Consider the following 24899-nt stretch of genomic DNA (forward strand, 5'->3'; position numbering starts at 1 on the left):
TCAGAAGGTGTAGAAGAATAAAGATGCCTTTAAATGTTGTTTATGTCTAGTCACATTTGCTGCACGTTTAAAGACAGAGGTCATGTGTAAGGCTATTGCTATGACAAATCGCTGCTTTGGTGTTTGTTTTCTTTTTCAAACTAAAAAGTTAAAGGATTTTCTTACGTGAACTCTGGAATAATCTTGCTTGAAACAATGAGCGGGAAAGCAAAGGCTGTAAAGTGCCATATTTTCCCTAACACAACAACATTTAAATACATGTAATGAACGCCATTTTGTCAAAAAGTTATAAAAGCCCAAGTGAAGCACATTTTATAATAATTTTGAAGTGCAATGGAAACACACATTTTAGTAAAATCAAAACAAGCACAAATTAAATATTCAGTAAACCCAGATTTACACGCATTATCGTTTGCAAGATACATAGGTTTATCATTAAAACTGTGTTTGCAAATTTAGTGGCCATTACAATGGTAAATGTGCTGTCTGAATTGAATTGAATTGAAATGAAATTTATACCGCGCAACTAAGCCCGAAGGCATCAAGGCGCCTAACCAAAGAAAATCATAAAAAGGCAGATCCAGAGCTAAGGATAGGCTTTGGCAAATAGCCACGTCTTAAGAGCCTTCCTAAAGGCTTGCTTTGAGGGAAGGATTTAATCTCAGTCGGCAGAGTGTTCCACAACCTTGGAGCCAAAGTTGAAAAGGCTCTGCCACCCCACTTAGCTCTACGAACACGGGGGATTGATAGTAAGGATTTATTAGCAGAGCGCAAAGATCTGCAATGGGCAGTAAGCTACCACACATAGCTTTAGTAATATTTTTGCGAATTTCTTTACTTTATTATTTGGTTTTACACATGGGAAAGTGTCACTCTAAGTGTCACTCATTTGGTAGTAGACTGTCACTCACAAGTACCTCGAAACCTCGGAAATGTCACACACAGGCACTCTGTAAACTATGCAGCTATGACTCTCCTCTTGCTCCCCTGTTATGCCTTGGCAAGTTAAAGCAAGACCGGGGAACCTCCAAGGATACGGAGGGAGTCCTCAAAAATGTACGCAAAACGATTAATCTCCTTCCGATAGAGGCTAGGAAGACGCTGGTGCACGCCCTCATCACATCTCGCCTAGACTATGGCAACATACTTTATCTTGGCGCCACTGCTAAATGCCTTGGTAGACTGCAGGTTGTGCAGAACGCAGCCGCACGGCTGGTACTTATGCAGCCTAGGAGGGCAGCCTCCAAACGAGCCTTGGACACTTTGCACTGGCTTCCAGTAAGGAAAAGAGTGATGTTTAAGGCATTATGTACATGCCATCGTATCACCCAGGGAATTGGTCCCTCATATTTGAGGGATCTTGTCACCAGTTATGTGCCTGGAAGGTCCCTTAGATCTAGTGGGACTGGCCTGCTGAAAGTGCCGAAGGTGAGGAAGGCCAGATTGGGAGGCAGATCCTTCCGGTTCCTGGCAACTCAGAACTGGAACAAACTCCCTTTAAATCTCCGGATGGAGATATCTGAAGTTAAGTTTAGGAAGGCGCTTAAAACCTATCTGTTTTCAGGTTAGCCAGGAGGTCCGGGCCGCTGCCATTGTCTCTCATCCCAGCGCGGGGACACGCTGGGATGGCGTAACCATGCGCTTTATAAATCCCTTTAATATTTTTTATTATTAGGGATGCGCTCCTCACATTTCCCCTCAATATAACAGCTCTCCCTGGATGTCTGGGTCATTCTACACGGACATATCCCACGCCTGCCCGTCGCATCACTTGACTGCTCTCCAGGCAGCAGCAGTTCGCTCTGTCTTCCTCTAGATCCCAAGCTGAGTGGGCGTTCTTTGCCGCCCCCTCCAAACACGACTGGGCCAATCATAACAAAAAAAAGTGAATAACTGCCCTGACCAGGGCCGTACTGGCTGTTGCAGGCACCGGGCAATCCCCCAGCGGGCCGCAAGGGTGGGGGTCGGTTTTGGACCTCTTGGGGGCCGTTTTTGTTACAGGACCGTTTTTGCAGCATAGCTACAAAATTGGCCCTGTAACAAAAACGGCCGAAAACGGCCCGGCAAAGAGCTCGGTCGCCCCCCCAAGGGGCGGCCGAGCACTTTGCCACGGCCAGTTTTCGTTCCCAGTCCAGTCCGGCCCTGGGCCTGACCACCATGATTGACGGCACGTTTTCACCTGCGGCAGCATCGCAGCCACAAATTTTGCGCACACACAGGCAAATAAAGCCCAAATTTGTGCAACCCGCCAGGGGGGTTATTCCGGCCCGGACTGGCCGTTGAGGGCACCGGGCAATTCCCCGGTGGGCCGCATGGTTGGGGGCCGGTTTTGGGCCCCTGAGGCCGTTTTTTGTTACAGGGCCGTTATGCTGCAAAAACGGCCCTGTAACAAAAACGGCCGAAAACAGGCCCTGTCACAGAGCGCGGTCGCACCTCTCCCCCCTCCCCTCTCCTCCCGGAGGGGGGAGGGGGGCCGGCCGAGCACTTTGCCAGGGCCGGTTCTGGTTCCCAGTCCGGCCCTGGGGTTATTTCCCCGCACAAATGGGAAAAATGTCACCCATATGTTAGGGAAATAGCCCAATCTGAGAGTATTGTTCCAGGTTTAATACCACAGTGAACCTAATAAACGGTATCGCCCAGGCTCGCTGTGTGGGCTAGCCTTGTGTTCTATATTGTTCATGTGCAGACACGTACTCGAAGCGTCACACTTTTAACAGCGGAATGTCACTCATAGCCGGACTTAAGCCACACATACCGATCTGATAACTTAGCAGGTTCCTTTGGTTTTGAACAGTTGATTGGTAAATTAAGCAAACCACACTGTACACTATTTTTGGACTGGCGTACAATGTTCAAGGGTAACTATGAGTCTCGGGATGCAAAGTGCTGTGGTTATGAAAACCAGTAAATAATGCATGAACATGCGGCATCTCGACAACTCTGGGTCAGAAAGAAGAAACACACACAGCACTGACGCGCGGCTATCTGTCCAGATCTATCATGGCAGGAGCAGAGCGCGAGGTATTTTTTCGAGGCTTGCCGCAGGAATACACATGCCCTCGATATGCCCGTCAGACTGTGGGGGCTACCAGCGCTTAGATGGCAGGAAATTGAATGACCACTGGGAAATCCTGTGTAGAGTGAGGTTTGCCGAGCAGACTTTACCACCGGTGGTTGAGTTGGCCAGCCAGTCACTAGGTGGCGCTGCAGCGCCTAGACCATTTCCTGCAAAGTCGAGCAGAAAAAAAAAGTACAAAAAAACTCCGAATGCAAACAGCAGCGGGGAAGCCCCGAGAGGAAATTCCCCTCCCATTAACGAATGCGCTGAAATACACCCTCCAGTGGCTGGCAGGGGTCAGATCCTCAAGTACAGTGTCAAGAGGCCGTCATAACAGCACCGAGGGGCGCGTTGGTGGCTAGGGCAGAAGTCCAGGCATGCAAACAGTGAATGGAGGTCTGTGAACCAGGCACCACCACCGAAGAAGCGACACCTCCCACGCGGAGCAAAGGAGGAAATCGCAGAAATAAAGCCTCGCACAGGAACAAACTCTGCCCGGAGGAACTCATCCTGAAAACGAAGAGTTAAAAACATAAACGGATCCAGTTGCACACCGGAAGAACTCCTTGGTACAACCCAGGGCGACACCAGAAGGAGCTGCTGCCATTCTGAACACAACCCGGTGCACAGGGGGGACGAAGGCACCAGATTCATCCCCACTCAGCAGAATACCGCCCACTTGAAGAAGCAATCTGTGTTATTCAAGATACAAAGGAGGGAATCTGTCGGAGGAGCTGCTATTTTGAGCGGGCATTAATAACCTGCTGTAGCGCCAGTGGGTGCAGGTGCTGCAGACCTGTGCAAGGAGCGGGCCTTAATAACCTATTAATAACCTGCTGTAGCGCCAGTGGGTGCAAACCTGTGCAACCCGCGCGTCCCGTGCTGCCCACCCACCATGACCTCCCCGTGCCCGAGCGACGGCAGCTCCGACCCTCTGCTGGCCAGGTTCAAGCAGCTGGAGGAGACGGTGGAGCGCCTGCACCGGGAGAACCGGGCCCTGAAGGTGAAGATGCAGAGCTACAACACCCTCTGCACCTTCTACCACGAGGCCCGGCAGCAGCTGGGCAGCCTGAGGGTGCAGCTGTCCGTCAAGGACAAGGTGATCGAGGGCCTGCGGAGGGCCGGGCACGAGGCCCCCGAGCTGGGACAGGAGCAGCACGCGGGGGGCACGTCCCCCTCTCTGGTGGAGGGGCTGCTGGAGCAGCTGAACGCAGCCAAGGAGCACCTCCGGGAGGCCGAGGGGGCCTCTGCGCACAAGATGGAAGCCCTCCACCAGGTAAACATGCGCTGGCAATCTTGCATGTGTGATTACATCAGTATAGATGCGTGTGTTCGTGTTTGCAGGGCTCCAAGATTTGAAGGTTCGTGCGTGAGAAGCGCATCTAGTGCAGGTTTGTTTTGAATTCTGGGACTTCTAGTCTTGTTTATTCCATTTAGACCAGAATGACCACGATTTCAGTGACACCTGAGTAATTTGCACTATTTCTCATAAAAAACATAGCGTGACATGGTTAAAAAAAAATGCAAAATTATCTATCAGGTCACTTGGTGTAATTGGGGGTCACTGAGGTAAAAATCCTATCCCAGGAGCACCGTGACCAGACAGGACGCGCGCGGCTCTTGCTCACAGTATTATTTTTTTGCACTGTATTATTTTAATATGCAGAGCGGTTTCAAGGATGCATTTCACACTAAAATTTAGCACAAAATGGGCATATTTGTGTATTGCATCATTTTTCTGAAATTTTGCATAGTTACGCAAAAATAAATGTATACAGTTTTTGCACACCCCTAATCCCAATATGAAATCAGGACTACCAGTCTCAGAATGCTGAACAAAACACCTGCAGTGGATGTGTTCCTTTTGCATGGATTTAGGAAACGTCAAAGCTCTGAATTCAAGAGTGGGAACCCAGATGCACAGCAACAAAGCAATAGACCACTCTCCTGCTTCTTGTGCTCATGGAGTGATTAAAGTAATACAATGGATGTGAAGAGCTGTATGGGGATGAGGTTCTTTCTGAGGAGATGAGATTTCAATTCCAAAGTGTTTCTATACAAGGGCACTCAGTCATCAAGCTATCCAGTGATTAAAATGCCTATATAGTTGGAAATGGTCCTTTCTTCATGGTCACCCCCAAACGTTTTGCCTTCCTCCTCCTACTTTTTGCTGAATTCGTTTTTGTTGGCCTTAGGACTCTGCACTTTACCACTGCTAACCAGTGCTGAAGAGCATGTGTTCTCTCCTCTAATAATATTGGTTCATACTTAATTGTCATATTAAATGTACGTATAAGTCCCTGGTACAGTGCACTACATGTACCCAGGGCCTCTAAATTAAATGCTACTTGTGGGTCTATAGCACTGCTTGTGCCACCTGCTTAAAGAGCCCTTTAAACATGTCTCGGGCCAGTTTCAACTGGCATTTCAACATGTCAAAATAAACCTTTTTGCAAAGCCAAAATCTTTTTTTTAATACATATGTCAACCGTAGCAAAGACCGTGGACAGCTCAGAGGGCAGAGTGCAACGTATTTAAAAAGCAGGACGTGTATTTTAATTTTACATGTCTTGGTAGTGACAAAGTCTTAAATTAATTTTTCATTACTGCAAGGCCTAATTCTTCAATGAGATAACATTTGAGATTACCTTATTATATGTTATAAGAGTAATTTCCAAATGGGAAGATCTAACTTGGTGTTTTTGGAATCCTAATTTAAAATCTTAAATTATGGTGGCGTTGGATTTTAAATTACAAGTCTGAAAATGCAACTTTAGACAGATGTCATTTTCTATCATTAGCCATTTGGTGTCTGTAGCCTGTTTCTGGGTCACATGGGTAGTTGACAGTTGGGCTTTGTGTATTCCTCTTAGACGGCCATACACAATGGGGTCTTAAGTGTGACCCAGTGGGCCATTACTGGCAGGCTAGGAGGGAGGAGCTGGGCCCAGCCTCACTTTCACTTGAATAGTCTGTGCCATGTCTCCACTCAAAGGGCAGCATATGTTACGTGAAAAAGTTTACTTATAGGCATGCATTCAGTTATTTATTACTCTGGTGCAAATGTCACATTGCAAGTTAATAGCTAAGTCATTGTAACTAATGCGAGAGGTCACTGCTGCCCTACTGGTTTAACAGCTGAACTGATATCAGCAGAACTGATATCTGCCAGTGTCTAAAAGTCATATGTCATAACTTGTAGGTGTTCATGTGCATCTATGAGCGTGAAGTCGGTGATAAATAAAATGAAAACTGGTAAGCATTGATTGATCTTTGGTAGGAACTGCATATGGCTTAGCACTGACTAATTACATTTTGTGTCATATTGTGAGATATGTTTGTGGTTTGCGTGGTTTAATACATTTTGACGAACATCAGGGCAGTGAGAGTTGATTTATTGCAGTACATGCCAGTTATCTGGGTCATGTAGCTGTTTGCGAGATGGGGAAATGCCTTTGCGAGATGGGGAAATGCCTTCCTGTGCTAAGGCCCTGATTACCAGTTAGATGGAATTGCATGCAGCAATTCCACCTACAGAATTTTTGTTACCGGTAAGCATAGCCGCAAGGAATTTGATCTATTACCAGTTCAGCCTCTCCGAATGGGGAATAACTGTGGTCACAGAATTACTGTGCGGAATTCCTCAGAGTATTCCCTATTCCTAGTGTTTACCGCACACATTTGCCACCTGCTTTTAACAGTTTGGTAAAGGTGTGCAGAGGAATCTGTTTGTGGCAGGGGTGGGAACTGTAGGGGGTGGAAAGGGAAAGGAAAGGATAGATCCGGAGGAGTGGGTGGCTGAAGTCTCCTCCCTTGCCACAGAAGATCAACAGGGGACTTGGGGACGGGGCTTGGCTGGTGTCCATCCTATGCCTCCTTTAATTTTAACTGGCTTGTGAAATTGGATCCAGTATTCCAGACCAGTTGTGATCAGACAGAGTCGAATTCCATACATTAATTCGGCCGATAAAAGGAGGTTCCTGGATTGAAGTAATATTGCATTTGAACAGGGACCTTTGGACAGTAACTGGTAGACCTTGTTAACACAACACAAAAGTATCTACCTCACGTGGTCAGTATCACAAGTTTGGTCGAGTGTTGTCGTTGGATTTTTTATCTTGAACTTCTGGTGTCATAACCAATATGATCGATCTTAGCGCCCTCTTACTTAAACCCTCCCACACCAACCTTTCAGGACGTTTAGGAAATTAGTTTCAAAGTGCCAGCGCTGCCAGATGCAACTGTTAATTTACACTCGTTATACTTCTAGGCGCTAGGTATGCTTTGTTCTCTCCCCGGACCTGAAATTGCTTAAAGAAATCAGGATTCGTGTTAACCCCAATGAAGGCCCCTTTGCGGACCGCACTCTCCCACGTTCTTCCATTTTGGAAAGAATGTGGGGAATCCCGGCGCATCCTGTCCCGTGTGCTTCAGCGCAGCGTGCTCGAGGTGGCAGCCGCCCAGCTGCGCACAGTCCTGTGTAATCACTGTCATTCAATCGGGCTTTGCATCCGACCTGGTTTCCTCTCTGTGCGTCATCCTACGCACTAGCATTACACAATCTCCTTGGGCACAGCATGTTTGGACTGGGAGGCGTGACGTACATTGTCGTCAAAGCAATATTATTAAACTTTAACTGAGAAACGGGCCACGTCATTAGCGTCATGGGGAATGTATTCTACAAAGAACGCGAGGAAATCTGAAATTTTAATCTGCACAATAAACTGTCCAACTGGCGACTGCGGGAGGAAGTAATCCCGTGGCGTCTGTAACAAGCACTGGCAAATGCCGGAGGCTAGGGGCGCCGTGCAACAGGGCAGCAATCCAAACTAATGGGACTACAAGAGCGCGAGGCACTGTGAGATTGTGGTGACTACGGAAAGAACGAGGAAATGTCAAACTCCTGTGGATAAGTGGAGTGTGTGCAGCATAAGGAAATGTGAGACCGAGGAATGTGTGCAGAATGAGGACTGAAGTCTGTGCAGCATTAGGAAATGTGAGGTTATGGGGCTGTGCAGCGTGAGAAAATGTGAGGCTATGCGGACTAAGCAGCGTGAGGAAATGTGGGATTTTGTGGACTGTGTACAGTGTGTCAAAAAAACAAGACTTTGGGGAGTGTATGAAGCGTGAGGAAATGTGATACTATGGGACAAGTGTGCAAAGTGAGGAACGGTGAGACTGCAGCAAAAGGTAGTAATAATGTGAGACTGTCGGGGGCTGTGTGCAGCACCAGGAGAAGGGTGTCATAATGGGCTTTGTTGAGAAGGAACCTTCCAAAAACCACCAGGAAACGTCAAGTGAAGGAGAAAAGTTTACTGGTAGCACAACCTGGTATCCGACTACCTCCACAACCCAGCTGACAACAGGCTCCCACCCACTTGCTGCACCAAATAGTTTTCCAGATACCTTTTTAACTATCCAGAGGCTAGAAAATGAAAACTGATCACTCAGGGGAGAGGCCAGTGGTAGATCTTTTATGTAAAAGTAAGACATGACTAGATCATCGGCTCATTAGCTACCCTATGTCATCATATAATTCCCTGCACCTCCCCCCACCAACAACTTCCAGTTCCTTGTGCCATGCTTGCTAAAGGTGCGTCTGGCAGTATCTTTAGAGGGGGCTCCTTTGGGTCTTTGATGGACACTCCTCTCTTAAGTCAGCCTGCTGCACTTGGGAGGTAGACCTTGTGTCTCCTGCAGCCAATAAAAATAGAGGGAAACCATCATCTTATTTAAAGGGGCCATCCAGTGTAGAGAAAAAAAATAGTCTCTTCTTGCAGTCATGCATCTCTAACATTCACGAATAATAGGCACTCAAGGCTAGAGGTCGCGTTGATTATGTCCACTGGGGTTTTGTGGTGTATGTTGATATCATTAACCAGATGGCCCCTTTAAAAAGTTCAGTACACACCATGCTGACCCATAGCATTGTGGTTAGATCCCTGAATGTTAACGTGACGCAACCGTCAGCGGCCAAATGATGGCGGTGGCGCCAAAAGAACAGTTCAGACCAGCAAAATGGAACATTAGAACTGCAGCCAGTGACACTTTTTGTGTCTTTACAAAAAGGAACCAACCCAATGTATAGTAATCCGTCCCAAACTGCAAGGCCCTGTCTCCTAAGCCGGGTGTGACTAACAAACACAGGTATTTTTCTTCCCTATGGGCCTAGTCAATAAGGGGTCCTTCCATAATGCAAATAAGAGATCCGCCAATAGGCAAACTCTCCCTCGCTCAGTACTCTCTACTAGACATTACAGATATGGGATGACAGTATTTGGCCAACATTTCTTGGGCCTGATTGAGTTTTCTGGCGGTGTATGAGCCCAAGTGTTTACAACGCGTGGTTCTGAATGTCTGCTGTTTATATGAAAGCGGAATGAGAGCGGAACAAGCATATCTTTTTACGAAAAAAGAGAACCTAAACTTCTGGCCTGACCTTGGTGGATGATGTGAGATGAAGCATGCCTTCAGTATTACTGTGATAGAAGGACAGCAGTGGGAACTTGGGGGACTTCCACAATATTTTTGAAGACCTCTTCATGCTTCTTTTCATTCACTGAGTCCATTGCTTCGCCCACTTTTGTTTGCATCTGTATTTCTCTGGCCTGCGCATATATGCTTAAAATTTGGCTTCCTTTGCAGGAAGTTCAGAAGCTTCGACAGCAACTGGACGAGAAGGACCGGCACCTGCAGCAGGTGGCCAGCTGGCCTCAGCGTGAGAAGGAGGTGGAGATCCTGCGGCTGCAGCGGGTTGTGGCCGACAAGGAGAAGGTGCAAGCAACTAGCGAAGTGCTGTGCCGCTCGCTCGCTGATGAGACGTACCAGTTGCGACGCAAACTGGCTGCCACTGCCGAAATGTGCCAGCAACTGGTGACCTGCCTGGAGGAGAAGAAAGGGATCGACCGAGATCCATTGAATGATCCCGCTCACAAAGAGCAGTCTGCCAAGGTACGCTAAGCTAATTCGTAGAGCTGTAAATAATCCAGGCAGAAACAATGTGTACAGAGAGAAACCTGCTGTGGTACATACGTACTACTTAAAGCAGCAATCAGCAAAGATGTATGTGTACATACAACATTTACTTGGTTCATCTCTCAGTGAACAGTGTTGATTTGAAGGCGCCTGGCTGATTATTCATGGTGTCCAACTGGAGTATTAACACAAATCATGGCAGCTTTCAGTGCTGCTGGAGTCATTGCATGCTCTACAATGTTCTGAGACTATTTTTTGGTATGTTTAAGGCAATACAGATTCATACATATATTCATCATGGATAAATACTACCAGACCCTCCTTCTTTGCCAGTTACCTTAAAATTCTGATATCTTCCAACACTACTTTTATGTCCACACACCCTTTAAAACCCTTCTCTGTATCTCACTAGATTAGCAGATTAAGAAAAAAACTTTGTGTGGGGCAATGCTTTGTAAATCAGTCTCTTAAAAGTTGAAGCAAGTTGCCAGAAACTATAAAATAACTGCGATATCAAGTAGTGCCTTTGCCTTTAAATGAGGTGTGTGAACCGCAGGGAGGAGGAGCGGCGCATGTGAACCGCAGAGAGGCGGTGCGGCACATGAGCCGGGTTCCTCAAAACCCAGGGATCCACTAAGTAGTTGAAATATATTATATATCAGTTGAGCTGATTTTAATGCCAAACCTCATCATAGTTAATTACAAAAATCAACTAACTCTGAACAATCACCAATACCACACACAACCTGACCCAATCCTCCAAGTGAGTTAGGTGTTTTTGCAATGTGATTTCTTTAAAAGGCACCTTAACTGATGTATTAAGGTCTTTTCATCCTTGTAGTATAGTGGTGTAGTACATAAGCATTGGAACCCTTAATCCCATTGAAAATAGGAGCATGAGGGCAGATGAGTGTGTGTATACAGAAAGAGATCTTTTTCTTTAGAGTGTAGTTTCGCTGTATTATTTATATATATATATATATACACACATATATACACCAGACCTGTGCAAGCTTTGGGCATTCTTTTGTTAAAAGTATCTTTGGCACAAAAATGTGTCCTCAAGCAGGCGTATTTAGGGACTTTTGCTTCGATCTCTGTGATGCTTCAGATGTTAGTCAGACATAACAGCATTTACATTATTTTTTGATGATAGCACCGACACCACTCATCCGACGTGCAGAGGTATTTTTGGGGACTTTCCAGGAGAAGACTGGAAAATCTTCTGGAGATTTTTATAAAACCATTGTTCCGTATCGCAACGCCAAATGCTGGTTAGAACAAGCATCCGGCTGAGAAGCGCTTGGTTTCTGATCTTTAATGGCAGGGAAATGTCTAGCTGGTTCCCCAAACAGTGTGTTAAATGTGAATAATGAGTACAGAATTTGTTTCTCTTCTTTCTGAGAGAATAATTCCACACTCTCTTTGGCTCGGAGGCGAGCATGGAGAAACCGATGTTGGTTTGTGTTCATTTCCCATGATTGTCCTACAAGTAAATGTTTGTGTGAATTTGTCTTCTACCTTGGAGAATGATTCCAGGCATTGCTGTAACTATGAATATCTGCACCAAGAGACAAATGCTTTGTGAGTTGTTTCGCTTTTATCTGATTTTAGTGTGAGGTAAACAATAGACCCATAGTTTTGAGGTAGGCGGAGGATGTCAGTTTCTGATGACAACTTAGCCTTTAGTTGTGTGTCACTAGCATCTTGATGAAGAGGAAGGTCTTCATTAGAATGTTCAGCATTCACAGCCTTAATGTAAACGTGGCATAATGTAGGAGCAAGAATGTGTTCCAGTAAGTTCCCGGAGTGTTCTCGACAGGAAGGGATGGGGTGGTTGGAGAGTCCATCCAAGTGCAATTTTGTGTTGGCCAAAAGGTAATTAGTTGAAGACCATTTCAGAGATATTCTTAATGATTGCAAAGGAGCAGATGATTGCTGCAATCATAAGTTATCAAGAAGTCAACGACTTTCAGTGAGTGCTCAGTGACCTGCAGTGTTGTTGTTTCAATACAGCAGAGGGACGGAAGTCCGACTGTCTCTTTGAGGTTTTGTTGGCTTACACCAAGAAGTCCAATGTTAGCCTAGGATGGCTCAACCAATCCAAATGTTCACGTTAACCGCTTACTGTTTATAAATTCATTTAGAATAATTGTATGCAAATGTATCCCATCTGGCTTGGATCTGACCCTTGTGGCTCAACCTTGGACACCTACCTGTAGTTAGTCTTGGAGTTGCAGTGCCACAGCAATTTCAAGTCCTTTGACGAGGGAAAGTAGGTGCAGTATAATGTGCCAGGCTGCAGAATATATGTAGGTGTTCTTAAGAAGTCTGACAATTTGTCCAGTTTTCAGAGATAAAGTAAGATGCTAGTGTGACGGGAGGTACTAATGATGTTCTGGTAGCAGTCAAGGGCTGTAGAGGAGAGGGAGCTGATGAGAGGGAAAAGCAAAATGTCTTCATTGCAAGAGGTAGGTTTCAATGATTGGATGACGTTGAGCGGCTAGTTGTATATTCAAAGTTTTGCATAGGAGATTGGCCAGGGTGTTATTGTGTGGTTTGTGAGGTCCACGTTGAGGCGTGCAGTCAATGGCATTGAAATTCTGGGAAAGTAGTGTGTTTTCTGTGTAATGATGGATTTGCCACTCTTGCCTCATATTCCAACACCTGATATGGATCCATATTTACAAATTACTAGTTCCTGATGAGGGAAGAGAATCCACACCTGAAGCCCAGTGGATAGGAGGTGCTCAGATAGCACTCGGTCAGCCCTCCCACGTGCACTCATTGAGGTTGAGGGGATTCAACTAGCCTGTGCGTTTTCTCCATGTATGATGCACTTGGTTGGGGTTGATTCCACGCTTTTTTAGGAAGGTATGGCTCCACGGATCAACCTGCCTGAGTGATGGGAGAATTGTCAGGGGCTAGTGTTGTTGCAGTCAGTTGGGCAGCAGTGACTTGATCCCTAACATTATAAAATAAAAACCATGCCTAAAGCCAGCCTGCTGTGATATTTTGCAATATATGCATGCATTGCTAGACATGCAAACACAGCTATTCTCCCAGTCAGGTGGCCTCGATGCAGTATTTGATTAGTTCTCAATCGAAAACTTCATTAAAAGTGAACTTTTATTTCAGGATTTGTATCCGCCTTGGAGGTCTTTTCTTCTGCACACTTTATGCACAGCTCATCGGGCTGTATACACGGCATCCTATGCTATGCATGCTCCTTTCAATAACTGAGCAAAGGGAAGACAAGCAGCTCATGAAAAGAACGGAATAGGCTTCAGCAGCACAAGTTTTTGTCACTAACACAAATGAGGTACATCACATGCCATGTCAGTGCAAGGCTCCATCACACGTGGAATAGTCAGTAGTGCGGGCTTGGTTCAGTGATGTATGTGATGGCACCGCAAGGCTGCATCGCATGTAGGGAAGGTAGCAGTGTAGGCTTTGTTCAGTAAGGCACGTCCTGGCATTTCAAGGCGTGTGCCACCTGGATCAGGTACAACAAGACACCACTGCAACCTTATCCCCTTTGTCTTACCCTCTGCAGCCTGCCAGGAAGGGGTGGATCCTGTGCTGTGATAAATATTGCCTAATCTAATATTTGTGTTTCGACAACCGGCGTAATCTCTTTGATGATGGGTGCATTGAAATACAATACATATTTATACATTATATAAATCTTTTTACAGCTACAGTTTTCAGACAGTGAAGTTACGCGTCTGCAGGCCAGCATCAGTAAACTGCAAGAAGAAAACAGGACATTAAAACAGAAAATTATTTACGTGAGTACCTTGCTGCTTCAGTTGAGTTCTTATAATGCCTTAGGGACTTATATGTTGTCATAGTCTTATAGCTGGTACAAATAAATTGTCACAACAGTAATACATATCGCTCTTTCTTTTACATTACAACACTTTGTTGATGTAGATAACCCTATGTTTTGCATTTTTACTTGCGTCCCCTCTCCTTTCACCTTAAAGATATTTTCAAGGAGAGGATCAGTGGGTGGTTACCCAATTGACCACACTTTTGGGACAGCCCTGCTTTGTCTTCATTTGAATTGCTTGTACTTTGAGTGTTTGTGCGTGTGTGGAACTGTACAAACGACCTGAAATTCTGTCTTATCACTTATAACCTAGTTCTGCAAAATCACATAGTCAAGAGATATGTGGCCTTGTTTCCTGTTATGTATGGATCCCCTCAGTATTGTACAGTTCTCCTCTGAATAATGCAGTTCTGCTTTGGAGCACCTACGTTGCTCTTCAAACTGGGTAGAAGACGGACACATGCTTAACTTGAAGACCCTATTGAACCTTCACTTTAGAGGGCATTTACCCTATTGTTAGAGAACAGCAACGTTCCCACATTTTTTCAGATAGTTTCCACATAGATGGCTTCTTTGTAATCAGCCATTTTGAAATCACTATTTTTTTTTAAGAGCAGTGACCAACACCACCCAATTAAAACACCCAGTTGTGACAGCAGAACCAGTAACCTGTGCAGCTCTGACCCCAACGTTCAGGAGAAGGGATGGGGTGTGATCTAGTGACTAAGCTGCTGACCATAGGACCTTTAAATGTATTCCTGGTTTCAACACGAAATTGTGTGATTTTGAGCAAATCACTTCACCAAATAAATGTGAAATGTAGTGTATGTGTGAAATGCAAATGAGTAAGGTTCCTATTGATGTACAGCGCTCCATTGCTAACCAGCTAAGTTCCGAATATATACATATCAATAAATACATACAGTGCTACATGCAAGTCACTGTTTTACTTAATATAGCTGCTGTCATATCTTCTTTGCAACTTTTCTCCTTGTTACTTCCTTCTATGTAAGGGAAGGCGTACACAGTTTTACCCAGGTTGCTAAGAGAAGCAAATCAGTGGTTTTTTCACTGTGGGGCATGCTGCATCCCCCACAACGTAAGGTCAAGTGTCTGCATATGCACGACCCAGCACAGTTAGGGTCACCATCGCCATATGCTGATTTTAGGGTTATGGGAGGTAAAGGAGCCCGAGTACTGTGAGACCATTGCATTATATTGCACTATAACTGTTAGCTTGCTAGATATAGGCATTGTATAGCCTCCTAACGGAACTAGAGAAATATGTTTTAGAACACATTTTTTAGCTTCGGATCAGCAATTGACCTTTCGGAGTTATAAACTGTCTTCTAGTATTCTACTTGTATGTGGAGCGGGCCGACGCACACTTGCGTAAATGTGCTTGTAACCATCAGGCAGCAGGTTCATAAACAAATAGTATTTATTATACACTACCAAGGCAAAACACTGCCTGAAAAGGACTTTGCTGCGTGCGGACCTGTGCTTATTTTGTAACCATCAGGAATGGTGGTTAGAACAACGAAAAGCAAAAAGTCTAGACAAAGAAGAAAGCTTTTGCGACAGTCCTGAAAAACACATAGAAGACCAAAACGTTTTTTGGATTTGTTACTGTGCTATTCTGGTTCAAGTCTGTTTTTGTAGGGGTTATACTGTGGTTCTGTATCAGTTTTTGGTTATTCTTGTTCTCTTACAGTTTGGTTCTGGTTTTATACAAGTTCTACTTTAGTTTTGGTTCTGTTCAAGTTGTTTCTTCTAAAGTTATGTTAGTGTTCTACTCCAGTTCTGGTAATGTTCTGTTACTTGTGGTGTTCTAACTGTAGTGAGATTGTATTAAATCTGGTCATATTATGGTTAAATCTGCTCTTGTTATGTTCTGGTTCTGGTTCTAGTTTCAATCTGACTTGATTCTGGATCTTTTTTTGTTCTGGTGATTATTTGGCTCAGGTTCCGGAATGGCTCTTCTCGTCCTGTTTCAGTTCTCATTATCTTCTTGTTGTTTGTTGGCAGTTGCCCTGTTCTTGGTCTCATTTGGACCCAGCCTCATTCATGTTCTCTGTACATGCTTGGTATTCTGGATTGGTACTCTTCTGGTTTTGTTCTGCAGTACTTTATTTTCCATCACCACCTGTTAACTCCATCAACAACACAGAAGCCGGCGGTTGGAATGGCATTTTTGTGCCCTTGATGGCTTTCTGCTTTTAGTGCACTTAATTTTGCCCCAAGCACCCTAAATAATATGCCAGGAACATATAGCAAGTAAGCAAGAGATGTGTAGCCTTCAGCCAGAACCAGAGTAAAAAAGGTTGGTCAAAGTCTAGAACTTGAACAGAAGAGCGAACACACAAAAGCACAAACTCATCTACACAAGCTTATGCCCCATCTTAAAGACAGCAAACTATAAAACCAACACATATATAAGAGTGGTACCTAGACACCAGAGTGTGACCCTTGGCCAAGGCCAATGGGCAGACGGTCTTAACTTATGAACTCTTGGGATTGGCTGCTCATAGTTCATTCCTTTCTTTCTTACATCAGGTGGAGGATCTGAATGCTAAGTGGCAGAAATATGACGGAAGCAGGGAGGTGTACGTGAAGGGCCTTCTCCTGCAGCTGAAGGGGTTGAAGCCACAGGAGGACCCCCTTAAAGGGGCAGTGCCCACACCGGCCAACGCAGAACTGTTGCAGAAAGAAATCCTCCGCTTGAACCGGCTACTGGAAGAGAAAATGAAGGAGCAGCTACGGATGAAACGCGACATTGAAGAGGTGATGAAAGCTAGAGTAGAAGACGGCGAGCGGATGCAAATCCTGGAGCAGCAGGTTAGCAGCTTGGTCTTTTTTGCTTTTTAAATTGTGTGTTTCTATTAACAAATGTACTATAAGCCTTTCCATTGCGTATAACCAGCAGTAGCTGCGAAATAAAACAAAATCCTTTCTGCTGCCTCTTCCCAAATAATCTCCTTTATTCAAAGAAAATCCGCTTTACTTCTGATGGATTTCAAATATATACATTCTGTGTTGTATCCCCTGACATACCTATTTAACAAGGTTGCAATATTTTGCAAAACTGTATAATGTAATTTGGTAAACTGTTCTTTAAAAAATGTGTTCCTCTCCGATGTAGTCTTACGAATTTCACCCATTTGCCTCAATTTTATATTTTAAAAAAATGGTTAATACGTATGGTAAAACAATATCCTTCAAATGCTCCAACCCACTTACCTATAAAAAAAAGTATTGTACACGTTGTGGTGCAAGTCCTGTTATTTGTATTTTAGGTCACGAAAAGTCAAAATTTGTACCTATCTGTCGAGCCATCCCATCTGGGAGTACTTTATCTGTCTTGAAAACCTGTATTCAATGCAGTCATTTTTTTCAAACGTATTTAATTGTTTGCTTTGAACATCACCCAGATAAGCTATTCGTGTTAAGCTTCACTGTTTATATTTTCACTTGACCTCAGAATTCATGGCATTTATTTGATTTACTGGTTATTAAGATTCAGATTTGGCCTCTTTTGGATAAAAATACTTTTTTACTGAGATACTGTTTGTGTATCCAGACCACCTATCTGAAAATGGAATTACTGATTTCCAAACCTCTTGAGAATCTCATTGAGAGATTAGCCGTCATCAAATTTAAGTTCATCAAATGGCTTCCAAAGTCACCCAGTGTCACTGATATTAACTTCCTGGTCATGCAGTGAGAGTGAAACCCCGCTTTTCATCTCTATGAAAATACAAACCTTGAAAACTAGACATTTTTTAAGATGACACACAGTTCTGTTGAAAGTCTCGTTAAATATCCTATTCCGCATTTGACCTTTGCATCATTCATTCATTTAATATATCCTCTGACTTTAGAGTACTAACTTTTTTCACGACATCTTTCTTTTAGGTTTTTGTTTACAAAGACGACTTTACATCAGAAAGAGCAGACAGGGAACGTGCCCAAAGTAAAATACAAGAACTTCTGGAAGAAATTTCCCGGCTGAAGCATCCCTTGGCCAGACCACAGGTAACTAAGAGCGACAATGCTGGAAAACAGATTGAAGTTTTTGTTTTCAGCCACCAGGTCGATCCAAAATGATGATAGCAAAGCAGTTCTCTTGATACTTGATGTAACTGGCGTTGTGAGGTTGTCTTCTCGTTTTCAGCGAGTTCTTCAAGATGTCCAGTTTGGTTAGCATTTCCACAATCCAACATGGCAAACAGCCACATTCACTTTCTTTGACTCTGAGACCTGAAGTGCAAGACCATCTCTTCATGCACTAAATCAGGCACCAATGCTGCACAGGGAATCCCCCAACTAGAACATAAGAGTCCGCTATTCCTCTGCCCTCCCCTGGGTCATTTTCTTTTGTGTATCAGTGTGCCACGCAGGAAATCAGTACCTTTGTTGCAATTTGAGAATATAAATGCCCAACTACCTGGTAGCTAGTATTAGGGTAATGACCACTGCATGAACGAGTCAAGATAAAACTCTTGGAGGGGATTTTTTATTTTTATTTTGGATTGCGCGAGATGCTTGGTGAAAAGTTTTCACCCCATATACATTTCTGATTTAAAATCTGATTCAGGAAACATGGAATTGGCAGCCAGATTAAAAAGTCCTTAATAGACCAATAGCTGTTTCCTTGCATTTTTGCATGATTTTTATAATAGTGCTGCTGTTCAAATAGTGAAATGTTACTCCAGCGCCGTAGATTTATAATTCTGAGGCAGTGGGAAAAATGAAAGAAAGTAATTGCATCCTATAATCTACTAATATAGAGGATTGGTTAGTGTAAAAGAAGAGTACAGGAAGGACAGAGTGTGAGCAAGGAGCACCCTGTCGATTTTACATCTGCTTATAGGTGTTGCATTGTGGCCGGGCCAGTCATCACAAGCGAGTTAGGGAGAGATCAGAGTAGACCTTAGCTGCCGCTGAACAGAGCATTGATCTGGAGTAAATCCTAGGCGAAAGGTTGGTGTGTATTATTCACCTATGAGCTAGATTGCCTTGCTGCCCTTATCATTATCTAGCAAGGCTCTTTAGAGAAAACAGTGCGCTTCCACAAGTGCTCCCGAGTCAGCGGAGGGAACGTTAGTGTTTCCACCCCCAGTATTTTCTCACTGGGCATAAGACTAACACAATATACTGGACCTTGTGATGGGTGTTGGAAAGAGAAAAGGATTGAGCTATGTTTCCGTGTTGTTTTTGCTTATGCCAATGGCCAAGATGATTTTCCGACGTGGCAATATGTGTCAGTCGTACATTGCCCACAACAGAGAGTCCTGACAATGTGGTACTTTGGTTACTAAAGGAAACTAGGGTGAAGTTAATCAAAAGTTCAAGAAATCCTGATCTCTATCTCCTTGAATCGTTTCTGGAAGAAGCAGGTGGACAATCTACTAGGGTATGACAGTCCTTCTATCCTGCCAAGCCTTGTTCTACAATAATCCCAAGCTGTCGATTGTAATACCACTTATGAATTGGGTAGTCTCACTTACCTGGAAATAGCTTGTACAAATATTTTCTGGCATGGAACGCAATTCCCATATTTGAGTTTGTCCCATATCAGGTTCCTGGTTCCCTTTATTTTTTTGGAATTCATATTACACCAGACTGGCTGTGCTTTAAGCCTCATCAGTTCCTTCATCCTGAGCCTGAGACAGATGTGATTCTTTCTCCCTTTAGAGGAGTTTTCATGTTCACTTGAAGACCTTGTTTTGACAACGACTTCTCAAAGTATCATAATGGCACCCTGTCACTGGCAGAAACCATAGTTTTTGTGGCTCACACTGCCACTGTGTTGTATCCCTTTGGGTACTGGTGACAGAAATTGGTCGTAATCTGTTTGAGCTTCTTGGCACTCGAAGCATCTGAAGGCCTCACAATGGGGCATCTCGTCTTCGGATCTTAAAGCAATGTTGTCTATCAATCGGAGGACAGCATATTGCTGACCTACGTCTTCAGTAACCAGTAGGAATACCCATAAGGTAGAGTTACTGCACCGATAACTGTCTTCCTCATGCTAGCCTATGAAGTTATGCTTGGCTAGTTATGTTAAATTTATATTTCTCGAGCCATATTATCCATAAGGGTATCCTTAGCCAGCCAGAGGTTGCTTATAACTCTTACCATGACACCCGGTTGTGTATTGAGTCATTTACAAAATGTGGACAAGGTGAGAGCTGGGTTCCAATTAGGGAGGTACAGACAGATGTGGCAGAGGTATCGGATCATCTACATTTGTGATAATTGGACAGAGATACAGGTTTTGGAAGCACCCCTAGTTGTCTAATATCTATAGGATGACTGCTTGCCTTTTGTGACCACTATTCTAATGTTAAGTATTCTAGCAAGGGGACTCTGAGGCTAGGGAAGACTTAACAAACTTAGGATACCAGGATTGCTTTAATGTGTGGGCCTTACTAAGGGAGTGTCCTTATTTTTAATATTTTATTTTTATTATTATTTTTTAATTGTTTGAGTTTCCCAATTTGTATCAAAATGTTGTTTAATTTGACTAAACTGTGGTATTAAGATGTAAAGAGGGCTTTGAGAAATATTTTAAATTTTTAAAGAAAAAACAGTTACATGTAGAACAACTTGAATTGGGAGCTTCTGCTTTTTCTCAGGACTTGCGCTAAATATATCCTCGTCTATTAAGTACAGCCAATTTCCTAGTAAGTTAAAAGAGATAACACCTGTGTTCCTTTTTCCCCAAAGGATTCGAGAGAGCGAGCTGGCATCATGCGACTCCAGATTGGCAACAACAATCACATGCGCATAGAGAGGGACAATTCAGAACAGCTGCTCCGAACCAGCCAGGACCCACAAGGCTTGAGAAGCCAAGGCACCCCGGCGCAGCAAGTGGCAGCAGCATTGGTCAGCGGGACGTCGGAGCCCGAGAGATGCAGGCAGGGCGATCTGCAATGCCCTCACTGCCTAAGGCTCTTTGGTGACGAGCATAGTGAAGAATTCCTTCGTCACATCTCGGATTGCTGTCAGTGATCGCACCTACCAAGCATTGGCGAAAGCAACTGAATCAAATCACTACTATGTCCAGCCAGTCCCTTTTGTGCGCTGACTGGCCAGAAGTTCACTACTGCGGTGTGAGGACTCGTTCCTACCAGGTATGGTTTGTGAAACTCACACCAAGTAACAAATGGGACAGCGTTGTCTCCAGTGAGTTGTTGAGCGTATGCTATGCGGTTGTACATTGGAAGTGCATGAAACCGAATAGTTGTGGATGTGAGAGCATATAATGGAAAGGTTTGTGGAGGATCAACCCGAGAGACGACCCTGTGGAGAGGATGCAAGTATGAACACCTGCCCCCACTTTCCAGCAACACACCCTCCGAAAGAGGAAAAATGGAGGAGAACCTAACAGTATAAACTGATAATTTAAAGGTGCAGCGCACTTTCTTCTCAAAAGGAAAGAAAGGTGAAGGTGTGTAATGACTTATAATGGCAAACAAACTGCCCACTAAGCAAAGTTGGCAGTATATATGGTCTGCGGTGGATGGATTACTGACAATAGCCTTTTTCTGACCAGAAGAACACTGACATTGGCATTTTTCTGATCTAAAGGTCACTATGGGAAGCATACAATCCACCCAGCTCTGCACAAGAAGCCAATTAGGAACTTTTTTATGCACCATTTGTATGTTGATGAAAGTGGAACTTTACACCTTCGCGTGGGTGGTAACAGGTGTATCGTTTGACACTTTAGAAATACTACTTTTTAACGACAATAAAATTACTCAATTTGCCCGAGCATGCTGGGAGCTATTCCACATGGTGCTCTGAGTGGCGCGGAAGAGTGGACATTGACCCATTCTGCACATTGACATTGCCTGTTTTGCACTGATTTTCTTTGCACTGTGCTCTGTATTTATGTTTTATTGGTGACTAATATTATTTTGTAACCGACGAGGAGTGTAGTGGTTTTGGGCCACAAGCTGTGAAAAGATATTTTTTTAATCTGTTAAATTGATAAAATAGATCTTATTTTTGTAATAAAATACATACTTTTTACTCGTGCTCCTCATTTTACTGTTATTTGAAATGTGGGAAGGATTTAATATTTTTCAACAATACTGTTATTAGTTTTGAATATTCAGGATAACATTCTGTGCGCTTCCGCTCCCACAAAAGATATATACAATACCTACAGTGCTCCTTTGCATACCACGCTCCCTATGCATCAGCCGTGGCACGTGCAGGTAAGAGCTGTGGGGACCCGATGGGAGGTGGGGGGGATTTCAGCGGACGATGACGAGGGAAAATTAAATAAAGAATTAATTTTCCCTCGTCATCGACCACCGCCAACCCCCTCCCCATTCAACCCCCCAGCACCACCGCTCTTACCTGCACGGGCCATGGCTGATATGCATTCTTCCTCTGTCTGACAGGAGAGCATGCAATATAGTATTTACCTCTACCTAACACTTATTTATTCCTATTTTCATCCAGCCTCACTGTACTTGTCATTGAGAACAAGATTGAGTGTAGTGGTTACCCTGACCTCACTTCAAACTTTGGGTCTCGGTTACAGACAGGCATAGCTGTCTGTTGTTGAAGACCTAGCGTCTACAGTGCAATACTATGGGCTTGCTTTGAGTCCGTTCCTCACTCATGTTTGGATGGCTTTCTTATAAATTTCCACCTGAAGAGAGTGAGAGGATAAACCCACAGACTCCACCTCCCATAGATGAATATATCACAGTCCAAGTGCATGGGTTATCGCAAGGGACACCTAATAGAGTCCTCGGTCAACTGCAGGCATCCAAAAGATATGGATAGGTCACCTCACACACTTATTGTTGTGGCATGCTTCATCATCAGTGACCTATGCACACCAAGGTACGTAGATACCACATTGATGGAAAACCAAACTGGACAATTGCAGGGATCCAGGTCCATTAAAATAAGTTGGGTTTACTCCTTAGGGAAATTCCAATTTATCACAGGAGTACCCCAGATATGAGATTAAAAGCATAAATATAACGTGGATATTGTATGAGACATAATGAGCCATCCATGCACCTCTTTATTAGGCTTTCTTGACTATCTCAACTTTTTATTCCTAATTTGATGGCTTTCCTCTGCATACTTGGGTATGTTCCTCTGCTCCCGCATTGCTGCTTTACATTGCTTCTCATTAAATGACTTGTATCCTTCCACTGCTCCCTTGAAGGAACTTTTCTTTCCATTTTTCAAACAACAATTCATAGAGTTCTATGCCTTTTTTTCTGGCTCAGACGTCCCCTAATTTTGTGAATTTGCAAATTGCTACTTTGGAGCAAAAGTAGCAAAGGCTTGTGAACTCCACTTAACCAGCACAAAAAACAGAAGCTGTCTCTTCGTGGTATTTTTCTTCTTTCTTGATTATACTGCCTCACTATTGGCCCTGCACAACTCAAGTCACGTGTCTGCGTGCCCCCATTGTAGTCAGGAAGCATTTTCAACGAAAACAAGCATTGACAAAGCCAATAGGTCTCGCTTATGAGAGACCTATTGGCTTAGTCAATGGTTTTTAGCCATATTGTACAATAGCATGGTCAAAAGTAAACAAAAAAAGTGCTGTGAAGGGATCAAGGCTGTCCACGTCATATTGCTTTTTTTTGTTACTTTCAGTTGTGCTTCTGAACAACAAGCACTCTTTTGGAGTGCTGAAACATTAAAAAAAAATTGTTAAAGCGCTCTGAAAAGCAGGATTTTTAAATACGATGAAATTGACACATACCTGTCAAAAAAAGAACACAACTGCTCTGCTAAAACACAGAGTCCAGAATGAGTCAAGCTGGCATTTTCCTAGTACATCAATAAAAAGTGTAAATATAACCCCAGTGCATAATCACACCTCGCCTTGCACGCTGCAACTGGGCTGACCTGCCCCCACATCAAAGACTTTAGCTGGAGAGCCTGGGACAAGAACACACAGTAGAAACAAATTGAAGGGAAAGGCAATATGAGAAAGAGAAAATGAAACTGGGGCGAGTGGATGGGGAGAAGAAAAATACAAGAGTGCGGGTGAAAGGAGATGGTGGGGGAGGTAAGGGGAGAGAAGTAACGTCTGGGGAAGGAGGTTGAGAGGGTAAATAAGCAACTTGAAAGGGGATATGGAGTGTCTGAAAACATAAGCACTAATATGGAGCACTCGAACACAAAGAAAAAAGGTTGCTGCAAAACCAGGGCAATGTAAGGGCGCACGTACTTAGTCTATGCTCCAGGGGAGTAGAGACGATATGGTGCACACATGCCTTTCTAAATAGAAAAGAAACAAATGTGACTCACGCTGAATCTAACCAATGGTCAATCAATGAATCAGGTGTCATGTAAATTGCGACTACTCACCTGTAAGGGTATCAAGGCGCTGGGGAGGGTGAGGGGGGGACTGCTGATCCGTCAAAGGCACTGATGTTCAGTCGAAGAGCCAGGTCTTGAGGTCCTTCTTGAATTGTGGCAGTGACTGTAATGACCTGAGTTGAAGAGGTTGTTGAGAGGTAAGAGAAGGATCTTCCTCCGACCGTGGTCTTGCGGATACATGGGATGGTGGTCAGGGACAGTTAGGTGGTGCGGAGGTCTCTGGTGGGTGCATGGAATGTGAGGCGGTGGTTGAGGTACGAACGTCCCGCGTCGTGTAGGGCGTTGATGGCAAGCCTATGGGTGAGCTGTGGTCCCCTAACTGTAAACAACATGTCTCGTAAAGACCGCACACACGTTGTCTATGCAAGACCTATCAATCAAGATAGCAAGTAAGGAAAGAGGATGTCACGGTCACAAGGGAGACTATTTACCTTTTTTTCTGCAGCAAAGAGCATTTCAATTGTTCTCCCAGCTATGTTCCATGATTTAAGACTCAAATAAGCTAAGCTGTTCTTTCACCCCCTTCCTTATCACTGCTGTGGCAAGTGCTTCATAGAGGAGAACAATCTTGTTTTAAGTGCAGTGATATGTAACCCAGGCATTTTGGCCACTCGGACAAGTATCCCAATACTTTCTATTAAGAAAGTGTCAATG

General features: G+C 44.1%; 1 protein-coding gene across 1 annotated transcript; it reads left to right on the top strand.

Moving 5' to 3' along the window:
* The first annotated feature begins 3265 nt into the window (after window positions 1-3265).
* On the top strand, window positions 3266-21911 carry TNIP2 (TNFAIP3 interacting protein 2). The gene is made up of 6 exons (XM_086964174.1): window positions 3266-4334; window positions 9704-10009; window positions 13732-13824; window positions 16425-16706; window positions 17784-17903; window positions 20601-21911. Exons 1-6 carry the CDS (start codon window positions 3954-3956, stop codon window positions 20883-20885), a joined length of 1467 nt encoding a protein of 488 aa, XP_086820300.1. The 5' UTR covers window positions 3266-3953; the 3' UTR covers window positions 20886-21911.
* The last annotated feature ends 2988 nt before the right edge of the window (window positions 21912-24899 follow it).

The sequence above is a fragment of the Lissotriton vulgaris genome, chromosome 3_2 (assembly GCF_964263255.1).
Source record: "Lissotriton vulgaris chromosome 3_2, aLisVul1.2, whole genome shotgun sequence".
Classification (NCBI taxonomy): domain Eukaryota; kingdom Metazoa; phylum Chordata; class Amphibia; order Caudata; family Salamandridae; genus Lissotriton; species Lissotriton vulgaris.

Bases quoted from the DNA above. Each gene is read 5' to 3' on its own strand.
- TNIP2 (XM_086964174.1), top strand. From the start codon at position 3,954: ATGACCTCCCCGTGCCCGAGCGACGGCAGCTCCGACCCTCTGCTGGCC. The intron at 4,335-9,703 runs GTAAACATGCGC...CTTCCTTTGCAG, and splicing joins AGATGGAAGCCCTCCACCAG to GAAGTTCAGAAGCTTCGACA. The intron at 10,010-13,731 runs GTACGCTAAGCT...ATCTTTTTACAG, and splicing joins ACAAAGAGCAGTCTGCCAAG to CTACAGTTTTCAGACAGTGA.